The sequence below is a fragment of the Pelodiscus sinensis genome, chromosome 3 (genome assembly GCF_052426305.1).
Source record: "Pelodiscus sinensis isolate ZL-2025 chromosome 3, ASM5242630v1, whole genome shotgun sequence".
NCBI lineage: Eukaryota > Metazoa > Chordata > Testudines > Trionychidae > Pelodiscus > Pelodiscus sinensis.
The window spans coordinates 5,591,868-5,617,949 of NC_143054.1; the positions used below are offsets into that span (position 1 = coordinate 5,591,868).

Genomic DNA, 26,082 nt, shown 5'->3' on the forward strand with positions numbered 1-26,082 from the left:
CCTTTACTCTGGGGTGAATCAAAAGGAACTCCACTGACATCAATCGACGTACTCCAGCGGAACGGGGCGCGAGTGAAAGACGAATCACACTTTGTGTCTAAAGCCCTGCTGGATTTGAGAGCCTTCGCTAAGAGATTAGGTAGCTTTGCTTGCTATCCTTAGCACCGCCGGCCCGATTAACCCTCAGAGCTGTGGTCAGCGGTTTTGAGGACAGTTTGATTGACAGCCTCTGCCGGCTATTGCTTTTCACTGCGTTGACCAGTGGGTTCTGGGGTGGTGGTTTTTTACAATCGCTTGGCTGTTTCGTTAATGAAAAGTCGCCTTGATCAAGGACCATGCGGCGATTTCGAGTGAGTACAGACACATGCTTTGAAGGTGCTTTGTGTTGTTTTTCTGCAAGGTTTTGTATCTGAGCTAGGGTGGCAATACGCTGTCTAGCCCAAACGTTTGATACAACCCCAGTCCGGCCCTACACCTTGGAATAAATGTTCCCACTGAGCTCCTTCTGAGACCAAGTTAAAATGTAAACCAAATTGAGACTTCCCTGGATTTGCTGGAAGGGTTTTTCATAGTCCGGGCCATTTCTCCATAGACAGACTTTCTCATGTACCACTTGCAGCAATGTGGATTATCTATCCTCCCATTTGCCACTGTATGGTCCATTTTTCGTTCCTTTTGCAATCTTCTGACATCCCTGGACAATTGCTTACCGGGACAAGTAATATAAGGACAGCATTTTATGTAATTGTAGCTCTTATTTTATGTGATTTAGCAGCTAGAAACAAGGCAAGTCAGCCACATCTAACCAAACACATTTCCATGAACCACCTATAACTGCTTTGTGGACTATCAATTTGGAAAGATTTGGGTTTCCAGGTTCTCTGCAAAATAAGCCAATATCTGAAAGTAGTGAGATTTAGGAGCTGAGGCAGAGGGACATAACTTTTCAACACCATTGAAATGCATGGGAATGGCAGCAGTTTCTGAAGAGTTAGACTGATGGATAGATCTTTACAGAAAGAAAAGAAAAATTGTCCTGCAACTGCAGACTTGATGCATATGTAAAAAAGCTGCAGCTCCTTGAAATCCGCGTCCGTGGGAAATAGCATTAAAGAGCTGATTAAAAATGTATCAAAGTAATAATCTTTCAAATGGTGCCAACATTCCTTTTTCCCCTCATTCTAGATCAACCCATCATTTACTGAAATGGTAGATTTAGTCTCCTATTAGTGTGCAGGCATTTAATGACAGCATAGCAGTAAAAATAAAATAAAAAAATAAAAAAAAATTACTGGAGATTCAAAAACTGTAAAATGGAGCAAATCACATTATTTATTGAGGTCCAAATGTTGCGCCCACAGAAGACATTTACAATATTGCTAGTGGTTTACCGGTAGCGGATTTGGGTGCCCGCTAAATAATTCAGAATTGAATAATTATTTTTCTTGACATTAGAACTAGCTGTGGCATGCTACACACAACTGTGTATGAGGTGAAGTTCTTAGAGATACATTTATCACCTTTGTAGGAAATGTTTTGTACAAGCAGTTTTGTATTTAAGAGTAATTTTTTAAAATGGCCTTAGAGACGCCAAGCAGGTAACGTGGAAGACAAAATGGGTGCTGGTCCTAGATACTATGGCTGTGTCCCCACTCGGCCACTTATTCCGGAAAATCAGCCGCTTTTCCGGAATAAGCTGCGAGCTGTCTACACTGGCCCTTGAATTTCCAGAAAAGCAACGACACTCTACTGTACAAAATCAGCCGCTATTCCAGAAAAACTATTCTGCTCCCACTCGGGCATAAGTCCTTATTCCGGAACACTGTTCCGGAAAAGGGCCAGTATAGACAGCCCAGTAGTCTTTTCCGGAAAAAAGCCCCGATCGCGAAAATGGCGATTGGGGCTCTTTTCTGGAAAAGCGCGTCTACATTGGCCACAGACGCTTTTCCGGAAAAAGGGCTTTTCCGGAAAAGCAGCCTGCCAATGTAGACGCTCCTTTTCAGGAAAAACTGAAAATGGAATAGTATTCCGTTTTAAGCAGTTCCGGAAATTCATGCCAGTGCAGACACAGCCTATGCCTCATCTAGCTGAGATCAGGGTCTTTTTCTTTAGCCAACAATCTTTGCTGATCAGTTTCCCCTTGTTATCACCAGTAACGTGCAGTGCCTGTACCCATGCAAACATACTTAAAACTGTCTGAGATTGTGCCTGTAACTTTAGTGCTTTGTTGCCCATGAATGAATGGAAATATGGCAATTCCAAGTAGAATCTCCCTGGTCCGACATCCTTGGGACCTGAGCAGTCCTGGATCAGGGAATTTGCTGAACCCAGAGAGATCAATGCACCAGGAGCTCTGCTTTTCTTCCTTGGCCACCCTGCTGCCACCCCGGATTCTGCTGCCACCTGGGGGGTCTGCTTTTGCCCTGCGGTTCTGCTGCCACCTGGGGGAGAGGGTTCGGTGCTTCCCCCCACTGGCTCCCACTACCACCTGAGGCTCCATGTTCCACCCGGCAGTTCTGTTGCTGCCAGGGGGCTCTCCCCAGTGGCCCCTTTCTTGGCCTCCTCATCTGGCAACACTCCTGCCCCCAGGGGGTCCTCCCAACAATGCTGGACCAGAGGTGTTGCCGGTCTAGGGAAGTCTGGATTATGGAGTTTCCACTGTGTTAGGCTGGCAAAGTATCATTTTTGGAGCCTCCATTCCTGCTTAATTGAAGCATTTCTATCATTTAAGCTCTTTACTCAAATGACATTGCGGGGTTTCCTGTCTGCGTGTCTGTCTTGGCAGCTTGCTTTGTCGACAGAACTCAATGTAGTGTAGACGCTCTTTGTCGACAGTATCTGTCAACAAAACTTCTGTCGACAGAAGCCTGTCGTCTAGACGTACCCCAAGGGTCTTCAGTGCATTTCCTCTAGAAAAACTGTGAACACAATTTGTGTTAGTTTTTAAAAGCTTGTACTTATATTTGCAGCTACCTAGCCTCATATATATTTGAGCCAGCTAGCTGGCAATGGTATGATATCATGAGCTAAATTCTGCTCTCCCTGGCATCCATATAGTAAGTATGCTTGCCCATGTGTGGAAAATTTGGCCCTGTGACTTACCAGCCCTTGGTTCTGTATGACCCAGTCCAAACTGTGCTGTGTGCTTCTGTTGCAGGTACCTTTTAAGCCTGGGCAATGATGCAGACTCCGGCCGATTACCTGGCCACCTCCAGCCCCTACAACTACGAGCAGGCCCTTCCTTCCGTGACTCGGATAAATTCGATCCCCCAGGTTCCTCCGACCAAGAAAATAACCTTCTTCAAGAGCGGAGACCCTCAGTTTGGGGGAGTCAAGATGGCCATCAACCCACGCAGCTTCAAGAGCTTCAATGCCCTCATGGATGACCTCTCCCACAGGGTCCCTCTGCCCTTCGGGGTGCGGACCATCACCACTCCACGGGGGGTCCACTGCATCAGCGCCCTGGACCAGCTGGAGGATGGCGGGTGCTACCTCTGCTCTGACAAGAAATACACCAAGCCCTTTAGCATCGGCATGGGCCGGCGGGGAGGCCCTCAGTGGAATGGCCGCCCGGTGAGTGCCCTGAGGAGAGGAGGCCCGGAAGGCAGGCACGAAGACCAGTCCATGCCTTTTTCCCAGCAAGGCCCCAAAATACCCAAGAAAATCACTTTGGTTAAGAACGGGGACGTTGGCGTCCGGCGCTCGATTATCCTGAATCGCAGGAACGCTCGGAGCTTCAAAACTCTCCTGGATGAGATTTCCGAGCTCCTGCAGTTCACGGTGAAGAAGCTCTACACGGTGGATGGGAAGAAGGTGAGTCTCTGATACGTGGCGCCTGTGGGTTTATTCCGGAGAAGCACTAATGCCTCAGTCCCCTTCTTGCTCTGTCAGCCAACTCCTCTGGCCTGGGAGAAGGCTCGGAATACTACAAAGCCAGTTCTGTTGCCTGGGAGATGGTTGGCATCCCCCGTGGGGTGTGGAGCTCAATTGGCCTCCATGTAGAAGGGGTTTTGTGGGGTGAGGTTGAGGTGTGCCTAGAGGGACGTGGCCTGTTTGTCCTTCCCATGAAACACTTGGCATGGGGGAACGATTCTAGTCAGACTCAGAGCAGCTCACCTGGTTAAACCCCATTTATCTGGGCTTTGCCCTGAGGAGAGGAGGCATTACCAGGAGTGTTGTGAGCAAGACACGAGAAGTCATTCTTTCGCTCTTCTCTGCACTGGTTAGGCCTCGATTGGAGCATTGTGTCCTGCTCTGGGCACCACATTTCAAGAAAGCTGTGGAGAAATTGGAGAGGGTCCAGAGAAGAGCAACAAGAATGATGAAGGGTCTAGAAAACATGAGCTGACAGAATTGGGTTTGTTTAGTTTGGAAAAGAGAAGACCGAGAAGGGACATGATAGTAGATTTCAAGTACCTAAAATGTGGCTACAAGGAGGAGGGAGAAAAATTGTTCTCCTTGGCCTCTGAGGACAGGACTAGAAGCAAGGGGCTTAAACTGCAGCAAGGGAGGTTTAGGTTGGACATTAGGAAAAACTTCCCAACTGTCAGGGTGGTTACACACTAGAATAAGGTGCCTAGGGAGGTTGTGGAATCTCCATCCCTAGAGATATTTAAGAGCAGGTTAGACAGACACCTGTCAGGGATGATCTAGACAGTGCTGGGTCCTGCCATGGGGGCAGGGGACTGGACTCGATGACCTCTCGAGGTCCCTTCCAGTTCTAGTGTTCTGTGATTCTGTGGTCTGGGAACAGCCACACTAGGCAATCTCTGAATGCAGAACCCAGGGGCACTTCCGTGTGTGTCTGGGCCAAATGAATCCCTCCCTGAAACCAAGGTCCTGAGAGCTTCAAGTTCCCTTTCCCAGGAATGACTCGTGCAACGTGTTGCACTGCCCACGTGAGCCAATATTCTTGCACTTGATGAACAGGCTGGTGCCCAGGTGAATGCCGGTGAGACATGGGTGCTGGCTATGAGGGTTTCCTGCTGTGGAAGATTATTGACTTGGAATCACATGCGACACTTATTTCAATTATAGTCGGTAAGGGCTTAGATGTACCAGATGGGCACAGTGCTGGAGAAGAGGAGGGGTGGAGCTGCAGAACCCCAGGGGGGAACCCCAAGAAGTGCTGTGACCCAGAAAGGCCTAGTGGTCCTCATAAGAACATAATGGCCAGACGGGGTCAGGCCAAAGGTCCATCTAGCCCAGTGTCCTGTCTGCCCGCAGTGTCCAACGCCAGATGCCCCAGAGGGAGGGAACACAACAGAGAATCATCACATGATCCCTCTCCTGTCATCCATTTACAAACAGAGGCTAAGGACACCATTTCTTACCCATTGATGGACCTAACCTCCATGAATCTATCTAGCTCTTTTTTGAACCCTGTTAAAGTCCTAGTCTTTACTACATCCTCTGGCAAGGAGTTCCACAGGTTGATTTTGTGCTGCATGAAGAAAAACTGCCTTTTGTTTGTTTTAAATCTGCTATCTATTCATTTAATTTGGTGACCCCTAGTTCTTATATTATGGGAACAAGTAAAAAACTTTTCCTTATTCACTTTTTCCACACCAGACATGATTTTATAGACCTCTTTCATATCCCCCCCTTAGTCTCCTCTTTTCTAAGTTGAAAAGTCCAAGTCTTTGTAATCTCTCTTCATATGGGACCCGTTCCAAACCCCTAATCATTTTTGTTGCCCTTCTCTGAACCTTTTCCTGTGCCAATGTATCTTTGATGAGATGAAGCGACCACATCTGTGCACAGTATTCAAGCTGTGGGCGTACCATGGATTTACACAGAGGCAATAAAATATTCTCTGTCTTATTCTCTATCCCTTTTTTAATGATTCCTAATGTTCTGTTTGCTTTCTTGACTGCTGCTGCACACTGAGGCTCTGTTTAGATTACATCCCTCATTCGACAGAGGGATGTAAATTAGGCATTTCAAAATTGCAAATGAAGCTGGGATTTGAATTTCTCGTGCTTCATTTGCACAATCATGTAATGGCGCTCTTTCGAAAAAGTGTTATTTTGAAAGTAAAACCAAGGTCAACATGCGGTTCATTTGAAAAGGGAAGGCTTTTTCGAAAGATCCTGTATACCTCAAAACCTGAGGAAAGGATTTTTCGAAGATCCTGTAAACCTCAAAAACTGAGGAAAGGCTTTTCCGAAAGATCCTGTAAACCTCAAAAAAGGATCTTTTGTGAAAGCCTTTCCTTTTTGAAAGAACCGCATCTAGACAGTGGTTTTACTTTCGAAATACCGCTTTTTTTGAAAGAGCCATTACGTGATTATGCAAATGAAGTACGGGAAATTCAAATCCCGGCTTCATTTGCAATTTCGAAGTGCCTCATTTACATCCCTCTGTCGAAAGAGGGATGTAATCTAGACATATCCTGAGTGGATATTTTCAGAGAACTATCCACAATGACTCCACAATCTCTCTCTTGAGCAGTTGTAGCTAAATTAGTCCCCATCATATTGTATGTGTAGTTGAGATTATTTTTCTCCAAGCTCCTCATGGGAGCAGCTTCCTGGCACCATCTATTCCGAGCGGGTAGCATGCTTCTTGCCATGTGTACGGCCGGCTCTGCTGGCCAGTGCAGAGTCCAGGCAGGTCCGTGTCCTGGGAATGTGCCAGGCCTATCACGGTGCCTGGCTACTATATTAGGGAAGCTTCTTGTATCTTCCTATCCCTGTGTGTCCTCACAGTACCCTGGCCTTCAGCTTGTCCCATGGAAGTGATTAGGAGGAGATGGGCTTTGGATAATGTGGTGGGGGGAGTGACAGAAAAACCTTAAGACAGAGATCAGAGGAGGGATTTGTGCCCTGAAGTTCCTCTTATTTTCTCCCCTCTTCCTGATTTTTGCCTTGGCTTCCCCTCCCTCTTTGTAAGGCCCCACATGCCGGTCACCAGTCACTCACCAACTTCCCTTCGAGTTCACGGGTGCAGATCCCTTGTGCCGGCCGGCCAAGCTGCTGCTGTGGCGTATGGAGGATGTATCCACGCAGGAGGCAAACGTCCTGGTGATGCAGACCCCCAGCCCTGCTGATCCAGGGAGTCCGAGCACAGCAGGCTGAAAGCCAAGCCTAGGTCTCCAGAAGTCTAGCACATTGGCAGTCTGCCCTCAGGCAACCCAAGGAATGTTTCAGGTGCCCGTCGGTGTACACGTGAAAAGTGCGAGTGCAATAGTGCTGAGAACTTGACAGCGTCACAGAAACAAGGTCTTCCAGGAGTTGTGGGCGGAATCCTCTTAGAATCATAGAATCATAGAATCATAGGACTGGAAGGGACCTCGAGAGGTCATCGAGTCCAGCCCCCCGCCCTCAAGGCAGGACCAAGCTCTGTCTACACCATCCCTGACAGATGTCTATCTAACCTGTTCTTAAATATCTCCAGAGAGGAAGATTCCACCACCTCCCTTGGCAATTTATTCCAATATTTGACCACCTCTTCTGTTGGGGAATCCATGAGCCAGGGTGGGAGCCTAGCCGCATGGCATATGAGCAGTGATGAGGACGGTGTGCTTAGAAACCACCCCACTCCTCCTGGTTCCTGGTTCATGACAAACTCAAAGCGGCCGCTCTGATGGAAACCTCCCCGAGGTTCACAAAGCAACCTGGGCCAGTCTGTGTGTTAGGGTCACCACGGGCACTACGTTGCCACTGGCTTTTGCGTGGAGGAACCTCGAAATGCAGCTGGATGGGGAGGGATGAGAACTGTAAGGGTGTGTCTAGACTACAAGGTTTTATCGACAAAAGTGGACTTTTGTTGGCAAAACTATACCTGCGTCTACACTACCGCCGAGTTCTGTCGACATAACATCAACAGAACTCGGCAGTTTTGTCGACAGTGGTAAACCTCATTCTACGAGGAATAACGCCTTTTGTCGACAGAATTCTGTCAACAAAAGGCGTTATTGCATCTACACTGTCTTTTGCGTCTACACTCTCATGTGGACAAAGCAGCTTGCTTTGTCGACAGAACTGGATGCAGTCTAGACACTCTTTGTCGACAGAAGCTTTGTCGACAGTATCTGTCGACAAAGCCTCTGTCAACAAAAGCCTGTAGTCTAGATGTACCCTAAGAGAAGAGGTTTGCACAGCTCCCTGTAGCTACAGTGGTTGAATTTCAGATAGTTCCAGCTGCTGCAGTGGGATAAGCTAAAAACAGAGTGCACCCTCACCCTCCGCACACTGTTCTTAGGGCTTCACTCAATTGATAATCGGCTCAAGATACTAGATCGTTACAGCCAAATTTGGCCCAGAAGTTTGCACTGAATCTTCTCTGTCTTTCGCCCTCTGATTCCGGTCTATTTTGTTGGTATGACAAAGACCAGAAAGGTTGGAAGAGTGATCAGCGCCCACAGAAATCTGGACTGTATATTCTCGGCAGATGGCTGCAGGTTATTCCCCTGGGCTACGTCTACACTGCACCATAGTTCAAAATAAGATACACAAATTGAGTTATGCAAATTGCGTATCTTATTTCGATCTTATTTCGAAATAAGCCGCTATTCTGAAACGTCCCGTATGCCTTCTGGAATGAGGTTTATAGGGACATCAAAATAGCGAGCCCAAAATAACAGGCTTGCTGTGACGACACGGGATAGCTATTTCAGGATGCTCCGGTATCCTGAAATAATGTAGCAGTGTAGACATAGCTAGGGGTTGCAATAAGCATAGCACATGCCTATCTGAAGGCAGAATCTGGCTCCTTTTGGGAACAGGTGGCCAAGTGCCAATAGGGTTTTATGTTTTTTTAGTTGCTGTTCTATAGTGGGCATCCATTCTGACATGAGGGAACCCTCTGGCAACTCCATTTCCGACAACGCTTTCTTTTCTCCTTCACAGAGACACCAATCCTGTAACTCTCAGCACCGTGAGCAAGCCAGCAGTGGCTTTCCTATGCTCCCTGGGGTTGTCCTTCTGAGGCAAAATTTCCCAGTTCATTTTCAGAGCTTGAAGAGTTGTAGAGATGGGCTTGGAGGTAGCTAAGTTATTGAACTTACAGCCAGAGTCTGATCTTAGTTACATCAGTGGGATCCACTGCAGTAATTTAGGGTTTATAATAATATATTAATAATAATTTATATAAAAATCAATTTGTATATAAAATCATGAGTGGTGTGGAGAAAGTGAATAAGGAAAAGTTATTTATTTGTTCCCATAATATAAGAACTAGGGGCCACCAAATGAAACTAATGGGCAGGCAGGAGGTTTAAAACAAATAAAAGGAAGTTCTTCTTCACACAGCGCATAGTCAATCTGTGGAACTCCCTGCCGGAGGAGGCTGTGAAGGCTAGGACTATAACAGAGTTTAAAAGAGAACTAGATAAATTCATGGAGGTTAAGTCCACAAATGGTTATTAGCCAGTATGGGTAAGGAATGGTGTCCCTAGCCTCTGTTTGTCAGAAGGTGGAGATGGATGGCAGGAGAGAGATCGCTTGATCATTACCTGTTCGATTCACTCCCTCTGGGGCACCTGGCATTGGCCACTGTCGGCAGACAGGACACTGGGCTGGGTGGACCTTTGGTCTGACCCATTATGGCCATTCTTATGTTATATTCTTAATTAATAATCACAAATTTGCATTCACACCTCCTCCATGAAGTCATAACTCACCTGAGGAATTCTCCAGGTGGACAGGAATTCTACTCAGTTGGATTTTGCCCAGCTGTGAGGTTTTTCGTTTTACTTTTCTGGAAAAACTCTTGCTCTAGTTGGGTCTGTTTGGCTAACCCTTGTTTTCTCTTCACTTGCATTGAATTGCCTTTGCCCTGGGTTTTCACCCCGCAGAGGGAAAAGTGCCAGAGATTCCCATGCAGTCCCTGAAGGACCTAGATGCTGCTATCTCTTTTACATAGAATGTGCTCAGGCGCTGTGGTGACGGGCAGGAGTGTGAGAATCTAAGAGCGGTAGAATTGACTCTAAGGCCTGATTCGTGATGGCAACGGTGGCCTCAGAAAGCGCAGGGGCTGCTAATTTTTACAGCTGTGCTTGCTTTTACTATTATCTTCAGCATGACTATTCTATCCCCCTCCAATGTTCCCTCTCATTTTCCATCCATGTGTGGAATAAATTTTGTTACCCGCACTAAGGCATGTGCAGATGTGCACCACCCATAGAAACACAAGCTGATGGTAGTGGGTGCTGTGGGCTTTCTGCAAATCATCAGGACGGCATTTGAATCTCTCCTGGTTGCCCACCCAAGGGAACACTGCTCCCCTCCTTTCCAGCCCCTTTTGCTTACCTGTTGCATGTTGTTAAATATTAGACTCAGCTGGAGTATTGTGTCCAGTTCTAGGCACCACATTTCAAGAAAGATGTGGAGAAACTGGAGAGGGTCCAGAGATGAGCATCAAGAATGTTTAAAAGTTTAGAAAACATGAGCTATGAGGGACGACTGAAAGAATTTGGCTTGTTTAGTTTAGAAAAGAGAAGACTGAGGATACGTCTAGACTGTGTGTGTGTGAGGAGGGGGGGTCAGCATACCATAGGTATCCTGAAAAAACTCTGCCGAATCCACGGAATGCATTTGCTCTTCCACTTTTTTTTTTGTGGAAGAGCAGGTGTGCTCTCTTGGAAGCCCTGTCACGAGGAAGAAGGGATCTTCCGAAAGAGTGGTGTTTTTTTTTCGAAATTTGGCCCAGTGTAGATGGGCCAAATTTCTGAAAAGTCTCTTCTGGAAAAAAAAGCAGAAAAAGGGGTAGTCTAGACATACCATTAGAGCAGACAGGAGAGTGGTTTTCAAGTATCTAAAAGGGTGTTATAGGGAGGACAGAGAAAACTTGTTCTCCTTGGCCTCTGAGGATGGGACAAGAAGCAATGGGCTTAAACTGCAGCAAGGGAGTTTTAGGTTGGACATTAGGAAAAACTTCCTAGCTGTCAGGGTGGTGAAACACTGGAATAAGTTGCCTGGGGAGGTTGTGGAATCTCCATCACTGGAGATATTCAAGAGCAGGTTGGACAGACACCTGTCAGGGATGATCTGGATGGTGCTGGGTCCTGCCGTGAGGGCAGGGGACTGGACTCGATGACCTCTCGAGATCCCTTCCAGTTCTAGTGTTCTACGATTCTATGATTCTTCTTCCTGAGCTGGCTGGGCCTGGGATTGCCGTTGTGATGTTTGTGCGGTGTCTAGTACAGTGAGGCCCTGATGTCTTTAGGGGAGCTTTAGGTCCTTCCGTACTAGAAATATTAAGGATGCAAAGCTTATTGAAATCGATGGACCCTTTTAACGGGAAGAGCCTGACTCGGCGCTCACTTACACCAGTGCTACTCAGGGGCCTCTCCAGTGGAAATCAGCATTCCTGATGTTAATCCAAGGTACCGAGAATGATTCCAGCAGCGCGTCACCCGCGTGAGAGCAAAGGAGATCACGAGACCCTGCTCCCCTCTGTCCATCGGCATCGGCAGGAGACATGGAATCTGTGCAGCTGGCTGACTGGGGAAACCCATGGGTGAAAACTCAGCCCCACCCTGACGCTGTCTGTGGTTTGGTTTCATTTCGTCAGATTCTACATCCCAAGTCGGTTCAATGAACGGTATTAAAGGGAGATGGGCTTTGGGGGCAGGCGGCTGGTTGGTTTTTAGCTTTAACCCAGCAGCCAGGTTGTCAGCAGGTTTATAACCCCATCGAGGCCACACTCCGGTTCACGCCAGCCCACGATCTGGACTCGACACCTTTTCCCTGCCTCCCGTGGGAAAGTGATTCCGTGGCTAATGGCGGATTCGTGGTTAGCTTGCAAAAGACACTTTTCTTTCTGCCATGAGCGTGCAATGAATTGGCACCTGGCAGATTGTTTTTTAAAGTGCTACAGGGATTTACATGTGTGCAGCCCCAGGACACGGCATCTTGTAGGCCAGTGTTTCTTAAACTTTTTAAGACCAAGGAACACCAAACAATAATTTTTTTTATGAGGAACACCAAGGATTTTTGTTGATTTAAAAAAAAAAAAAAAGGTTGAGTGGAAAAAGGGTCGGGAGGGGGAGGGAAATTATTAAGGGGAAAAAAGGGTTGGCGGTTTCAGTTATTGAGCAAAAAAAAAAAGTCACCTGCCCCTGTAAGGACAGCCATTTTGAATTCTATTGTAATTCTATTGTTCTCCATGGCACACCAGTGTGCCACAGAACACAGTTTAAGAATCACTGTTGTAGACGGTGCATGGTCCCCCCGGGAGGGCAGGGGACTGGACTCGACCTCTTGAGGTCCCTTCCGGTTCTAGGGGTCTATGATTCTATGGCAGGCTGACTGTGGGTCTGGAGATGCCTGAGGTCAGGATGCTGGGATGCGTTATGATCTGGATCTCTCCTAGCTCTCATTGGTCAGAGCTTAAAAAGCACTCTGTGCGCCATACAGAACAGACTCAGGGAAACGAGAGGTGGGGAAAAATCCCCAAGGTCATCATCTCTCTCCCTGGGCAGTGGATCTAAATGAGCCTAGCTAAGAGGCTTTCATCTCTGTGGGAGGCTATTCTGTATTATAAGAGCTGTCACTGGCCCTGAGTAACTCTCTCCCTCCCACCCTGAATCTACCCACAGAAATCTCCCTATGTGCTTAGATCTCCACGGGGTACATGCGTAATGGTGGGTAATGCGCCCATAGGTGCTGTTGTGGCAGCCAGAGACCACAGAAATACAAGAGACTCCCCTGGCCACGCCCCCTTGTTCGCAGCCACGCCCCCTTGTTCGCAGCCACGCCCCCTTGTTTGCAGCCACGCCCCCTTGTTCCCGGCCATGCCCCATGCCTAGCAAACCTGGCGAAGGAGCAAGCAACCTGAGCACCAATGGCGGATTGTCCTAAGCCGGGGGCAATCCTCCAGGGTCCGGCTCAGCTGGCTTTAGGGCTGCTTGGTGCCACAGCAGGAGTGCAAAGCCGCTGCAGCCTGGCCTCAGATCTCCTGGCTCGTAAGCCTGTGTTGTAATCACAGGGCCGGCATTGCCAACAGTCTCGTCCGCGGAACCCAATACCCTGGTACCGCTGGGCTATGAGCCCCTTCCGTCCTACTGTCATCCACACACCTGCTGGGGGTGGGGCACTGTCCTCCCTTGCGGCACCGAGACCACTGACAGCACGAGAATGCGTTTGCTCCACAGCCTCAGCTGGGAGCCCGCTGGCCTTTAGCTCGAGCAGCAGAGCAGGGGTGTGGGACCTGTTTCGGTCGGGGGCCGCTGTCCCACAGAAAAATCAGTCCGGGGCTGCACAAAAGTGAGAGGTGACCCCCCCCCCCCACACACACACCACATCTCCCTTGCACACCAGAGCCGAGGGGGTCCTGGCTCGCCGAGCGTGTGGCCCCCCCTACATTCAGGGGTGGGGCCAAAAATGAGGGGTTCGGTGTGTGGGAAGGGGCTGGCAGGAAGCAGGCTTGGGGGTGGCGTCTGGGCAGGAGGGCGGGTGCAGGAGTGGCTTGGGGGGTCTGGGAGAGTGCAGGGGCGGAGTGGGGGTGCCATGTCTGGGAGGGGGTCCACAGGGCTGGAATGCCAACTCCACAATGCTTGGGGGGGGGGGAGCCGAGCCTCGGAGGGCCAAATCCAGGCAAACTAGGGGCCGGATGCAGCTCCCAGGACCTAGGTTCCCCACCCTGCTGTAGAGGCTTATTCATTAAGATCTAGGTTGGATATTAGGAAAACCTATTTCACTGGGAGAGTGGGGGAGCACTGGGATGGGCTCCCTAGGGCGGGGGTGGAATCTCCATCCCTAGAGGTGTTTAAGTCTCGGCTTGACAATGCCCTGGCCGGGTTGATGCAGTTGGGATTGGTCCTGCCTTGAACAGGGAGCTGGACTTCATGCCCTTCTGAGGCTCTTCCAGCTCTAGGATTATGATTCACTAAGCTCCAGAGAGCTCAGCTTTAGTTCCACCCGTTGACATTACACTATGGTGAAGAATTCAGGTAGCTTGTGGCCCCTGGTACCAAATTCCCATTTTACTTGTTAGCTTCTCAAGCAAGGATAAGAACCAAGAACCTTGGAGCAATTTACCAAGGGACGTGTGGTCGATTGATGGAAAGACACCAGCATTTGGAGTCTTTACATCAAGACAGGGAGTCTTTCGACAAGAAACGCCGAAGTCCAACCGTGAGTTATTAAGCTGGATGCAGGAAGCTCAGCGTGACGTTGTGTAGGGCCTGTGTTATGCTGGAGACCTGACGAGATGATCACAATCGTCCCTGGTGGCCTTAAAATCAGTTGGGATTGGAATTGAACACAGATTGTGGGCAACTCAAGAACGTTTCTATGTAACGCTCAGCAAGCCAATGTGGCCTGTGAGCTTTGCTTTGGCAAATGTGCTTCCATAAAAGTTGTTTCACCCCTCTCTGATCATCCTAGCTCTTCTGCAAGGGAGGCCACAGAAAAAGCAAAATGACTGTCTGTCACTTGCACGGCTTGTTGCAACGTTACGGCAATCTTAGTGTACTTGCTGGGTGAATTTCACTGCCTTCCAGAGCTGTTCTTGGCTGCTACCAAAAAATGTTCTTAGCTGCTACCACAAACAGCTGCTACTGTTCTTAGTTGCTACCACAAATGGAGATAAACTGACAGAGTGGCTGCCCTTTTTCTCTCACTTCTGGCTCTTCCGCTAGAACATTTCTTTCTGTGGCCTCGGGGCCTCAGTTTATCTGTATGTAAAATGGGCACAATACTTCCTACCTGTCTTGCAGAGGCCCGGGGAGGTTGAAGTCCCAAATGTTTGTAAAGCTAGCAGCTGAACTCACTGGATGACAGGCTGGACAGAAGAAGATCTTAGGTATCAAAGAGAAAGGCAGACTCTGCTATGTTGAATAAGATTGAATGGTATCTTACTAAATGAGCAAACCTACTGATTGCACTGGGGTTATCACCAAACTCGGCATGCCTCACTACATCCAGAGCCTAAAGTATCACCTAGACCCTGGTCTACACGAGGGAGTTATTTTGAAATAACCCCCTTATTTCAAAATAGCGGCGCAGCCACTCGACCAGGCCTGCTATTTCAAAATAACAGGCTGGTTACTTAGAAATCTGCACTCCTGCTTTCCCCGGGGAATAATGTTAGTTTGATATTGTTATTTCAGGAGTTCTGGTTTTTAATTTAGTTATTTTGAAATAATTTCTTAGTGTAGACCTGCCCTAGATCATAAACTCTTTGGGCCAGGCACTGTCATTTTATTCCCTGTCCCTACAGTGCCCGGTACAATAATAGGGGAGCCTAGAAGCTACTCAAATACAATTATTGATAAGAAATAATGAAAATATCAGACTAAGCCAAAGGTGTTTCACTTCTTGTGCCAGTGGTATTCTCTTTGCCCTGGTCTACACTAGGACTTTATTTTGAAATAACCCTCCTTAGGTTGAAGCAAAATGCAGGACAATGTAGCACTTTAAAGACTAACAAGATGGTTTATTAGATGATGAGCTTTCGTGGGCCAGACCCACTTCCTCAGATCAAATAGTGGAAGAAAATAGTCACAACCATATATACCAAAGGATACAATTAAAAAAATGAACAAATATGAAAAGGACAAATCACATTGCAGAACAGGAGGAGGATGCCAAAGGATTAATGCCCACAAAACAGATATCAGACAAGATCACAAAGAGAAAACAGTTTCTTGCCATTTTAACCAGAAAGGACACTCTCTCAATGACTTGACCACCTGCATTCTGCTACAAAGACCTTTTACATCTGCACTTGAAAGGGAATCCTCTGAACTGTCATTCATGTTAAAATTCGACACTTGCCAACAAGGACTTAACAAACATTTGAACTATCTCACCCATTACCAAGACAGTTTCCCCAATTATCACCTCTAATACCATTAACTCACAAACATCCCACTCTCCCTACCTCTAATATCATCAATTCACAGACACTTACCTTCCTTCCTTCCCTCCCCCCCCCCCCCCCCGCATCCCCCTCCTGTTCTGCAATGTGATTTGTCCTTTTCATATTTGTTCATTTTTTTAATTGTATCCTTTGGTATATATGGTTGTGACTACTTTCTTCCACTATTTGATCTGAGGAAGTGGGTCTGGCCCATGAAAGCTCATCATCTAATAAACCATCTTGTTAGTCTTTAAAGTGCTACATTGTCCTGCATCTTGCTTCAACTACCCCAGACTAACACGGCTACATTTCTATCACCCTCCTTAGGTTGAGTTTCTCAGCGGAGCATCCACATGACCAAACCTGTTATTTCAAAATAACACTCCACTTAATTTGAAATCTGTACTCCTGCTTTTCATCAGGAGTCTAGACTGGCATGATTTTCCGGAAAAGTTTTTCCGTTAAAAGCATTTGTGGAAAAGCACGTCTAGATTGGCACGGATGCTTTTCCGCAAAAGCACTTTTTGTGGAAAAGCATCCGTGCCAATCTAGACGTGGTTTTGCGCAAGAAATCCCCGATCGCCATTTTCGCGATCAGGGCTTTTTTGTGCAAAACAATACCGCATTGTCTACACTGGCCCTCTTGCGCAAAAGCATTTGTTTAAGAGGGCTTTTGCCCGAACGGGAGCAGATCGTCAGTGTTCGTGCAGAAATTCAAGCGGCCAGTGTAGACAGCTGGCAAGTTGCTTTTGCGGAAAAACTTGCCAGTCTAGACATAGCCCAGGAGTCACGCTAATTCTGAAATAGTTCTTTCGAAATAGCGGTAGCATGGACGCACTGTTCCCGCGGTTTTGAAATAACTACTCGCCAGAATAATTTGAAGTAATTGCTCCCCAGTGCTTCCTGGGGTTCTCAATCCGAGATACCATGTCCACATTAACGGAGCCTGCCTTGGACTAATTTTGAGGCTTCCCCATAGTGTGGACACGTTATTTCGATTTTGTTAAATCAGGAGTTAAGTCAAATTTGCTAATTTTAAAATAGTTTCCTACTGTAGACATGGTCTTGGGTTTCATTCACAGAAGGTGTGCAATTTCCCCATCCCGCTTTGTTTTACACTGACCAAGTATAAATGATTCCCACTCGGATCAGCTGCTTAGCTGGTGTAAACGGGCCCTGCGCTATTGACATGCAGTGAGCTGTGCCATTGTACACCCGCTGTGCATCTGGATCATAATCTCAAAATAAATCCTCACATTCACACTCAATTTTACCCCGTTTCATGAGAAATCTCTGACCAATTCAAACAGGGCCACACGAAAGTGTTGAAAACTCCAGCAAAACTTTCCCTGCACCTGCTCTCTATGGAAATCCACATCCAGGTGTGTTTCCTGCCATTTGGGGATTCGTTATCAGCATTTGGCCCAACGTGCCTTCCAGCTGTAGTTTGTGACAAAACGGACTAATACGCCCAGATCCACATGATTCCATTGATTGCAGTGGCAGTGAGAAGCCTAAATATTTTTGTGGATCTGGGTCTTCCTGCTTTCTGGTTTAACATGCAGTTAATTGTCATACATTGAAATCAGTGCAGCTATGACAATTGATAGTATCGGAAAATCCACCCAACACTGAGCTAACAAACTCTATAGACTCTTAGACCAAAGGAAACCACCCAGTTTTGCTGTGTGAACTTTCATTTGCTAAACCATATTTATTTTCCTCAATATTTGTTCATTTAATCCATGGTCAAAAACATTTAAAAAAATAACGTTAGCCTGGCAAACACGTCGCTGTTTGTTTATTTCTGCCTGATGCGAAGAATGGCAAAACTCTACCCCCTCATGGAAAAACTGTGAAGTTACAGAAAGAAGAAAATCTCTATTTCTCCAGGGATAGCGTTTGAGGGTGTTTTGGCAGACAACGCTGCTTTTTTAACAGAGAAATAAGAGCTTTCCAAATGCTGAAAACAGCCCTTCATTTGTATGGAGAAAGATGGAAATGAAAAGAGAACATTCTGCTTTTTCATCAAGGGTACATCTAGACTACCGCGTTTTGTCGATGGAAGTTTTGTCGACAGATACTGTTGACAAAACTTCCGTCGACAAAGAGCGTCCAGACACATTGAGTTCTGTCGACAAAGCAAGCTGCTTTGTCGACAGAACTCCGTAGTCTGGACGCAACGTTACAGGCAATAACACCTTCTGTCGACAGAGTTCTGTCGACAGAAGGTGTTATGCCTCGTAAAATGAGGTATACCAGCGTCGACAAAACTGCTGAGTTCTGTCGACGTTATGTCGACAGAACTCAGCGGTAGTGTAGACGCTGGTATAGTTTTGTCGACAAAAGTCCACTTTTGTCGACAAAACTAGGTAGTCTAGACACACCCAAGTCACATATTCACACACTAGTGAAATATATATAATATATCCCAGAACACTAGAACTGGAAGGGTCTTTGAGAAATCATTAAGTCCAGTCCCCTGCCCTCATGGCAGGACCAAGCACATTTCTAGATCATCCCTGGCAGGTGTCTGTCCGACCTGCCCTTAAATATCTCCAGAGATGGAGATTCCACAACCTCCCTAGGCAATTTATTCCAGTGTTTCACCACCCTGACAGGGAGGAAGTTTTTCCTAATGTCGAACCTAAATCTCCCTTGCTGCAATTTCAGTCCATTGCTTCTTGTTTTCACCCTTTACAAATGTGAGAGTCAACTTGCCTCCGTCTAGCCAACTTAAGCGGCGAGGAGTCCTGTGGCACCTTATAGACTAACTGAAGTGTTGGAGCATAAGCTTTCGTGTGCAAAGACCCACTTCGTTGGATTCATGCATCTGATGAAGTGGGTCTTTGCCCACGAAAGCTTATGCTCCCAACACTTCAGTTAGTCTATAAGGATGTGTCTAGACTACATGCCTCCGTCGATGGAGGCATGTAGATTAGACAGATCGGCGGAGGGAAATGGGCTTAAATTGCAGCAAGGGCTACCTGTCAAACTTCCTACCTGTCAGGGTGATTAAACACCGGAATAAATTGCCTGTGGAGGTTGTGGAATCTCCATTGTTGGAGATAGTTAATAGCAGGTTGGACAGACACCTGTCAGGGATGATCTAGCTGGTGCTTCGTCCTGCCGTGAGGGCAAGGGACTGGACTTGATGACCTCTCAAAGTCCCTTCCAGTTCTAGTGTTCTATGATACTATAAATTAGTCCCTCACTCACCGTAACCAATTCCAGCATTCTCCCAAAAGTTTCCACAAAACATTTGTGGAAACTATATGTCTGGAGTCTTCTCACAAGAGCTAGTGATGGAGGATGCATATCCTGACTGCTCAGTGCCTGATATCTCACACCAAGACAATGGAACTAGTTACTAGTCCATGAAAAGAAAGGGCAGAATCAGGCCTGAAGTTGTCATGTGGCTGTTTTACTTAGAGACCATGCGGTTGACGTCAGAGGGAATTTGTGGACGTCAGCTGGGCCGGGATTTCACCCAGGGGCTGTGTCTAGACTGGCCAGTTTTTCCGGAAAATCAGCCGCTTCTCCGGAAAAACTTGCCAGCTGTCTACACTGGCCGCTTGAATTTCCGCAAAATCACTGACTTCTTACTGTAAGAAATCAGTGCTTCTTGCGGAAATACTATTCTGCTCCCATTCAGGCAAAAGTCCCTTTTGCGCTAAGCTTTTGCGCAAAAGAGCCAGTGTAGACAGCTCAGATTTGTTGTCCACAAAAAAGCCCCGATCGCAAAAATGGCGATCGGGGCTTTTTTGCGCAAAAGCGTGTCTAGATTGGCACGGACGCTTTTCCGTAAAAAGTGCTTTTGTGGAAAAGCGTCCTGCCAATCTAGACACTCTGTTCCGAAAATGCTTTTAACGGAAAACCTTTCCGTTAAAAGCATTTCCGGAAAATCATGCCAGTCTAGATGTAGCCAGGGAGTTTAGGACTCTTGAATGAGGGAAGGGGGCTGAAGCGGGTCTATCATTTTAATTTCTCATTGCCATGGAACAAAAAGGAAGGTACAAGAAGCTGTGTGTGGGTTTCATCCTGCAGCATGCTGCGTGTGCGTGGAAGATGCTGAGGGCAGGCTTAGGTCCTCTATTTTGAAAATAATTGAGTATTTATGAAAGAGGCCGTATTGATTGTCCTGGAGAATGACGTCCTCTGTTTTCCTGAGTGGCAGTGTTGTGCGCCCCATCATCAACAGGACGGGTTTGTTGCAAAGCAGTGGGTGAAATGTTTTGCTGCAGCTGACTGAGCTGTTGCTTCCGCCCTATGGATCTGTGTTTGGCGGATGGACGGGGAGTGTATGGGACCAAAACAATGTGATCCAAATGACTGTGAAAACCCCTTCATGTGCAGCAGCTGTATGTACAAATAAATGCAATATTTAAAGGAACATCAAGGTTCTACAGGAATTACAAACAATTCCCAGTGATTAATTAAAAAAGTGTTGCTGATATAGGCATGCAGAGCTAGAAAGCTGCTGATGCCTCATATGTTACATTAGGGACATCTTATTTTAAATAACAAAGTGCCCATAAGTATATTCCTTAAGAAAGAATTCTGATTATGCTGCATGGGCCACCCCTTAGTGAGTATAAATTGGCTTAGCTCCATTGATTTCTCAAGCTGTGCGTATTTACACCAATAAAGAAGCGAGCATCATATATTTTCTGCATTCAGGCTGCCACGGCGATGCATGTGGTATAAATAGTTAGATAAATGCATACTGCAGCTGAGAGAAAAAGTCTGAAGAAAAGTATTTTTCATCCCTTAAAATGGCCTTTTTATGAACATTGTTACAAAAATTAATTTTCCATTTTTTCTAGATTTTTTTGTTCTCATGCCTGAAGTCTGGGGGAAGAGGGAACCCCTGTGTGTAAAGGGGGGGTTGGTTTTGGTTTATATTTTTTTCTTTCCCCACTTTTTTTTCTTCCTGTTGGCAACATGAAGAAATGTGGAGAGAAGGAAAAGAAAAAAAGAGGTGGAATATGAAAAACAGATAATTTTTAAACTGAAATTTTTTAATACAAATGTAGGCCAATCCCATCCCCACCCCCAAATTGCTCCTTTTTGAAAATTATGGATTAAAACTGTCTGGGACTCTTTCAAATTATGCAAAAAAGCACTTGTATCGTTACTGATAGTCTAGAAAGACAGAAATATAAACCAGCTAGGGAGATATGCAACTAGATGGATCTTTCTGGGTTGGTTCCATCTTGTATTTTCCTCTTAATTAAAAAAAATTGCACTGAAGTGGGATCTTTCATGTTGTGCACTTAGGCAAAGTGCTACTTAGATTGTAAACTTCCCAGGCCAGATATTCTCTCTGGCTGTGTCTACACAGCAAAAGTTATTTCGGAATAACTATGCGAGCATCTACACTGCAATTCCATTATTTCAAAATAATTTTGAAATAATGGACTGCTTATTCTGACTTCTGTAAATCTCATTCTACAAAGAGTAACGCCTATTCCAAAATATCTATTTCGAAATAAGGCGTGTGTAGACGCTCCACTGCTGCTATTTCAAAATAGCCCCTCACCAGGGCCATTCTAAGTTGTTCCTGCCGGAACTCTAAATCGAGATAGCACATCTACATTAGAGAAGCCGGCCTCGGACTCATTTTGAGGCTTCCCTGCAGTGTAGACGTGCTATTTTGAAGTAAGCTATTTCAGAATCACTATTCTGGAATAGCTTATTCTGAAATAACTGTTCAGTGTAGATGTACCCTTGTAGGAGGAATAACAGGTAGTTCGATTTAGGGCTTTAATTCGAAATACCGGGTACCTGCTGCGTGTAGACGCGGGAAGTTAGTCTGGACTTGTAAATTTCAAAAATGGTGACTGGCCGGGAAGATGCAAATCAAGCACGGGATATTTAAATCCCAGGCTTGATTTGCAACTTCAAATGCCTACATTAGCCTCCCTAGTTCGAACTAGGGGGCTAGTGTAGACATACCTTGACATATTAGGGGGGCCTCTAGATGCTACAATTATTATTATAATGATTAATTCCTGGAGCATCAACTTTTGGTGTTTATTCTCCATTTAGGGTTTCATTCTGCAGGCCTGGCCCATCAAGCCCTGCTCACAGGTTACACTGCCCTAGGGGGCAGATTCTTTCACCCTTATTTGCAGAGTAGGGTGCACCCCACTGTGAGAGAGGGTGGTTGAACCTGGCTGTAGGAAAGCTGAATTCAGCATTCACTGTCGATGCAGCGCAATCCATGGGAAATCTAAAGCAACCTGGACTTCTGGGTTTTTTTAGCACTAGGTCATCTCCATCACTTAAAATCAAGATCGGATGTCTTTCTGAAAGAGGTGCGCTCTAGCTTCATCAGAAGTTCTAGGGTTGCTGCCCATTCTTTTCACGACGTACAAACAAGAGCAAGCCAAAACCACACTTTCTGGATGGCAACACTGCTTTATTTCTTAAAATCTCGAGCCGTATCTCTCGGGCCTGGCCTACACTCAGGCGTGATTTCGAAATAGCCCCCCTTATTTCGAAATAATAAGTGGTATGTCCTCATTGGCTGAAGCCCCAGAGTAGCAGGGGCCCTGTAGGGAAGCATGAGATCTGGTCTTGCAGCAGCCAGTATGCTAAATGTCAAGCTTACATAAGAACATAAGAACAGCCGTACTGGGTCAGACCAAAGGTCCATCTAGCCCAGTAGCCTGTCTGCCGACAGTGGCCAACACCAGGTGCCCCAAAGAGGGTTGACCAAAGACAATGATCAAGTGATTTGTCTCCTGCCATCCATCTCCAGCCTCTGACAAACAGAGGCCAAGGACACCATTTTATCCCCTGGCTAATAGCCTTTTATGGACCTAACCTCCATGAAATTATCTAGCTTCTCTTTAAACTCTGTTATAGTTCTAGCCTTCACAGCCTCCTCTGGCAAGGAGTTCCATAGGTTGACAACACGCTGGCTTTGAGTGTGGCGGGGGGGGGGTGAGGTGTGTCCCTTTTGTCTTAGGGAGTAGCCTGCTTTGTGTCTCTGGGCAGGTCTACACTAGGAAATTATTTCAGAATAACTAAATTTGAAATAAGAACTCCCGAAATAACATAGCGAGTCCCCACCACGGGGGAGTCTCGAAATGAGTCCGAGGCAGGCTCTGTTAATGCAGACGCACTACCTCCACTTAGCGCCTTAGGAAGTTCTGGGGAGTAATCACGTCGAATGACTCTGGGGAGTCGTTATTTCGAAAAAGCAACAGCAGAGTGTCCACACTCCCGCTAGTTTGAAATAAGTATTTCGAAACCGGCGTTATTCCCCGAGGAACGCAGGCATGCAGATTTCGAAATAACCAGCCCACTCTTTCGAAATAACGGGCTTGGCCGTGTGGACGCTTCACTTACTCATTCGACTTAAGGGGGCTTATTTCGAAATAACTCCCTCGCGTAGACCAGGACACTCTGGTGGGTTCAGGTTCTGGATTTTAAGAAATAAAGTAGCGTTACAGTGCACCCTTCTAGCGCCAGTCATTTATGTTTTTCTGTTCATTGCTTCCTATGCAAGGAACAGAACCGGGAGCTAGCGGCCTCGCTTCTCTCATTCTCTCATGGTTTCTCTACACTGGCAAGCGACTGCGCTGTCATTTTCTTGCTCAGGGGTGTGAAAAAACACCCATCCCCAAATGCAGCACGTCCCAGCGCTGGGAAGCGTCAGTGCGGACAGTGCTAGCGTGTGCAGACAAAGCCATAGAGGGGAAGGGAGGAGGAGGAGGAGAAGAGAGGCTCGCGGCTCTGGAACGCAATTGCCATGCTGTGAAGGAACTAGCTGTGTGGAATCCGATGACGCGGCGGTAAACGTTTCCCGTTGGGGAGAGCAGCGTTACTCTCCGGGTACGTCTACCCTGCAATCGAAGGTGTGACTGCCCCGCGGGGAGACCAACCCGTGCTAGCTTTACTCTAGCTCGCCTGGCTCAAGGCAGTAGTGGAGACATGACAGCAGAGGCATCAATGCAAGTGCTACAGGTGCGGCTGGCTCCCCGGGGGTGTAATCAGGCGGCCAGACGGCACTGAATCCCACACCCCTGCATCCTCACTGCTATTGTGAGCTGTGCTAGCCAGATCAAAGCCAGTGTGTGTGTGTGTGTGTTTGGGGGGGAGGAGGAGTGCCTCCTTGCACTCCAATCACACCTTCTGTTGCGGTGTAGACACACCCGAAAAGGAGGAGAAAGTCTGCTGTCAGCGGGCCAGACTCTGCACCCCTGGAAGGGGCGGGGCCTTGGGTGGAAGGGGCGGAGCTGGGGCTAGCCTCCGGCAAGCAGCCCTCAGAGACTCCCAGAGCGCTGGTAGCAATTTAAAGGGTCGATAGCTCCAGCCACCGCTGCTGCCAAGCCCTGGAACAATTGGCTCACCCTGTCAGCAGACCTGAGTGCCATGAAGTGATTGGAGGCTCTTCTTCGCCGCTGCTACAAGCCCTGCTATAAGTGATGCTCATATAAATAGGGTCCACTGTATCCTTCCTAGCTGGGGCTGGAAGATGAAGCAAAGGTGAGAGAATAATAAAAACGCTTGGCTGGATGGGTTCCCAAAAGGTCCGGACCAACCTAGACCACCCCTAAGTGTGACACTGCTGCAAAAAAAGCAAACATGATTGTGGGATGCATTACCAGGAGTGTTGTGAGCAAGACACAAGAAGTCATTCTTCTGCTCCGCTCTGCGCTGGTTAGGCCTCGGTAGGAGGATTGTGTCCAGTTCTGGGCACCATATTTCAAGAAAGCTGTGGAGAAATTGGAGAAGATCCACAGAAGAGCAACAAAAATGATGAAAGGTCTAGAGAACATGAGCTATGAGGGAAGACTGAAAGAATTGGGCTTGTTTAATTTGGAAAAGAGAAGACCGAGAGGGGACATGAGAGCAGTTTTCAAGCACCTAAAAGGGTGTTACAAGGAGGAGGGAGAAAAATTGTTCTCCTTGGTCTCTGATGATAGGGCAAGAAGCAATGGGCATAAATTACAGCAAGGGAGGTTTGTGTTGGACATTAGGAAAAACTTCCTAACTGTCAGGGTGGCTAAGCACTGGAATAAATTGCCTACGGGGGTTGTAGAATCTCCATCATTGGAGATATTTAAGAGCAGGATAGACAAACATCTGTCAGGGATGATCTAGATCTGTGGTGTCCAACATGCTAACCACATGTAGCGATTTGGCTGGTTGAGTGTGGCTAGTTGACTAGAGCAGTAGCCACTATATTATTTACAGTTTCAGAAAAATGTGGCTAGTTCATGGATCTAGATCAGTGGTCTCCAACCTTTTTACACCCAAGATCACTTTTTAAGTCTCAGAAGAGGCGAAGATCTACTGCCCCGCCCCTTCCTTGAAGCCCCGCTTACATTACATGAGGAAATCTAATGTAAATGTACTGCACAGGTGTGCAGTTCAGAGAGGGCTCAAGACCTACTCTTAGAGCCCCTGAGATCTACCGGTAGATCGCGATCTACTGGTTGGTGACCACGGATCTAGATGGTTCTTGGTCCTGCTGTGAGGGCAGGGGACTGGATTCGAAGACCTCTCGAGGTCCCTTCCAGTTCTAGTGTTCTAGGATTCTAACAGATGTTTGTCAAACCTGGTCTTAACCTCCATTGACAAGAATTCTACAATCTCCTTGGGTAACTTGTTCCGCGGCTGAGCTAGCTTTAGAGTCAGAAAGCTTCCCCTAGGATCAAACCCAAGTCTCCGTTGTTGTACACTGAGCTGAGCCCCGCCTGTCCTTGCCAGGGTGGACACGGAGAACAATTGATCCTCCCCCCTCTTTGTTATCTGTTTGGAGACTGTTCTGGTATGTTGTGACTCCACTGCTCTATTCTTCCCTCCAGATCGACAGCATGCAAGCGCTGCTCCATTGCCCCAGCGTGCTGGTGTGCGTCGGCCGGGAGCCATTTAAACCACTGGTGCTGGAGAATTCAAGGAGACAGTTGTCTGAGAAGCTCCCTGGCTTGGCCACCCAACCCAGCGGCAACCCCGTCAGTGAAAACGACGGCAGTAAGAAAGACGGTGAGCTGCAGGGATGTCCACACCTGTCCCTTGGGACGGCCACATTGCTGGAGATAAATGATCTAATGGCAGTCAATGCATGGGCATCACTTCATTTGCATAAATTAACCACTCCCACATAGTTCCACTCGCGTATTGTTCTCTGGTTTCCTCCTTTGGCATTTTCCTCGGCATCTCTTCTTCTGTCTCCTTTCCACATGCCCCCTTTCTCTGGCTGACTTGTTTACACACACACACACACACACACACACACACACACACACACACACA

The 26,082-nt window shown here is 47.1% G+C and overlaps 1 protein-coding gene across 1 annotated transcript in view; it reads left to right on the forward strand.

Moving 5' to 3' along the window:
- The first annotated feature begins 3,174 nt into the window (after positions 1-3,174).
- The window catches only part of RP1L1 (RP1 like 1), a 34,387-nt gene continuing 11,479 nt past the window's right edge, over positions 3,175-26,082 (forward strand). The window contains exons 1-2 of the mRNA XM_089776918.1: positions 3,175-3,813; positions 25,635-25,812. Of these exons, the coding sequence (XP_089633044.1) occupies positions 3,178-3,813; positions 25,635-25,812 (814 nt within the window). The 5' untranslated portion in view covers positions 3,175-3,177. The remainder of the gene's footprint in view (positions 3,814-25,634; positions 25,813-26,082) is intronic.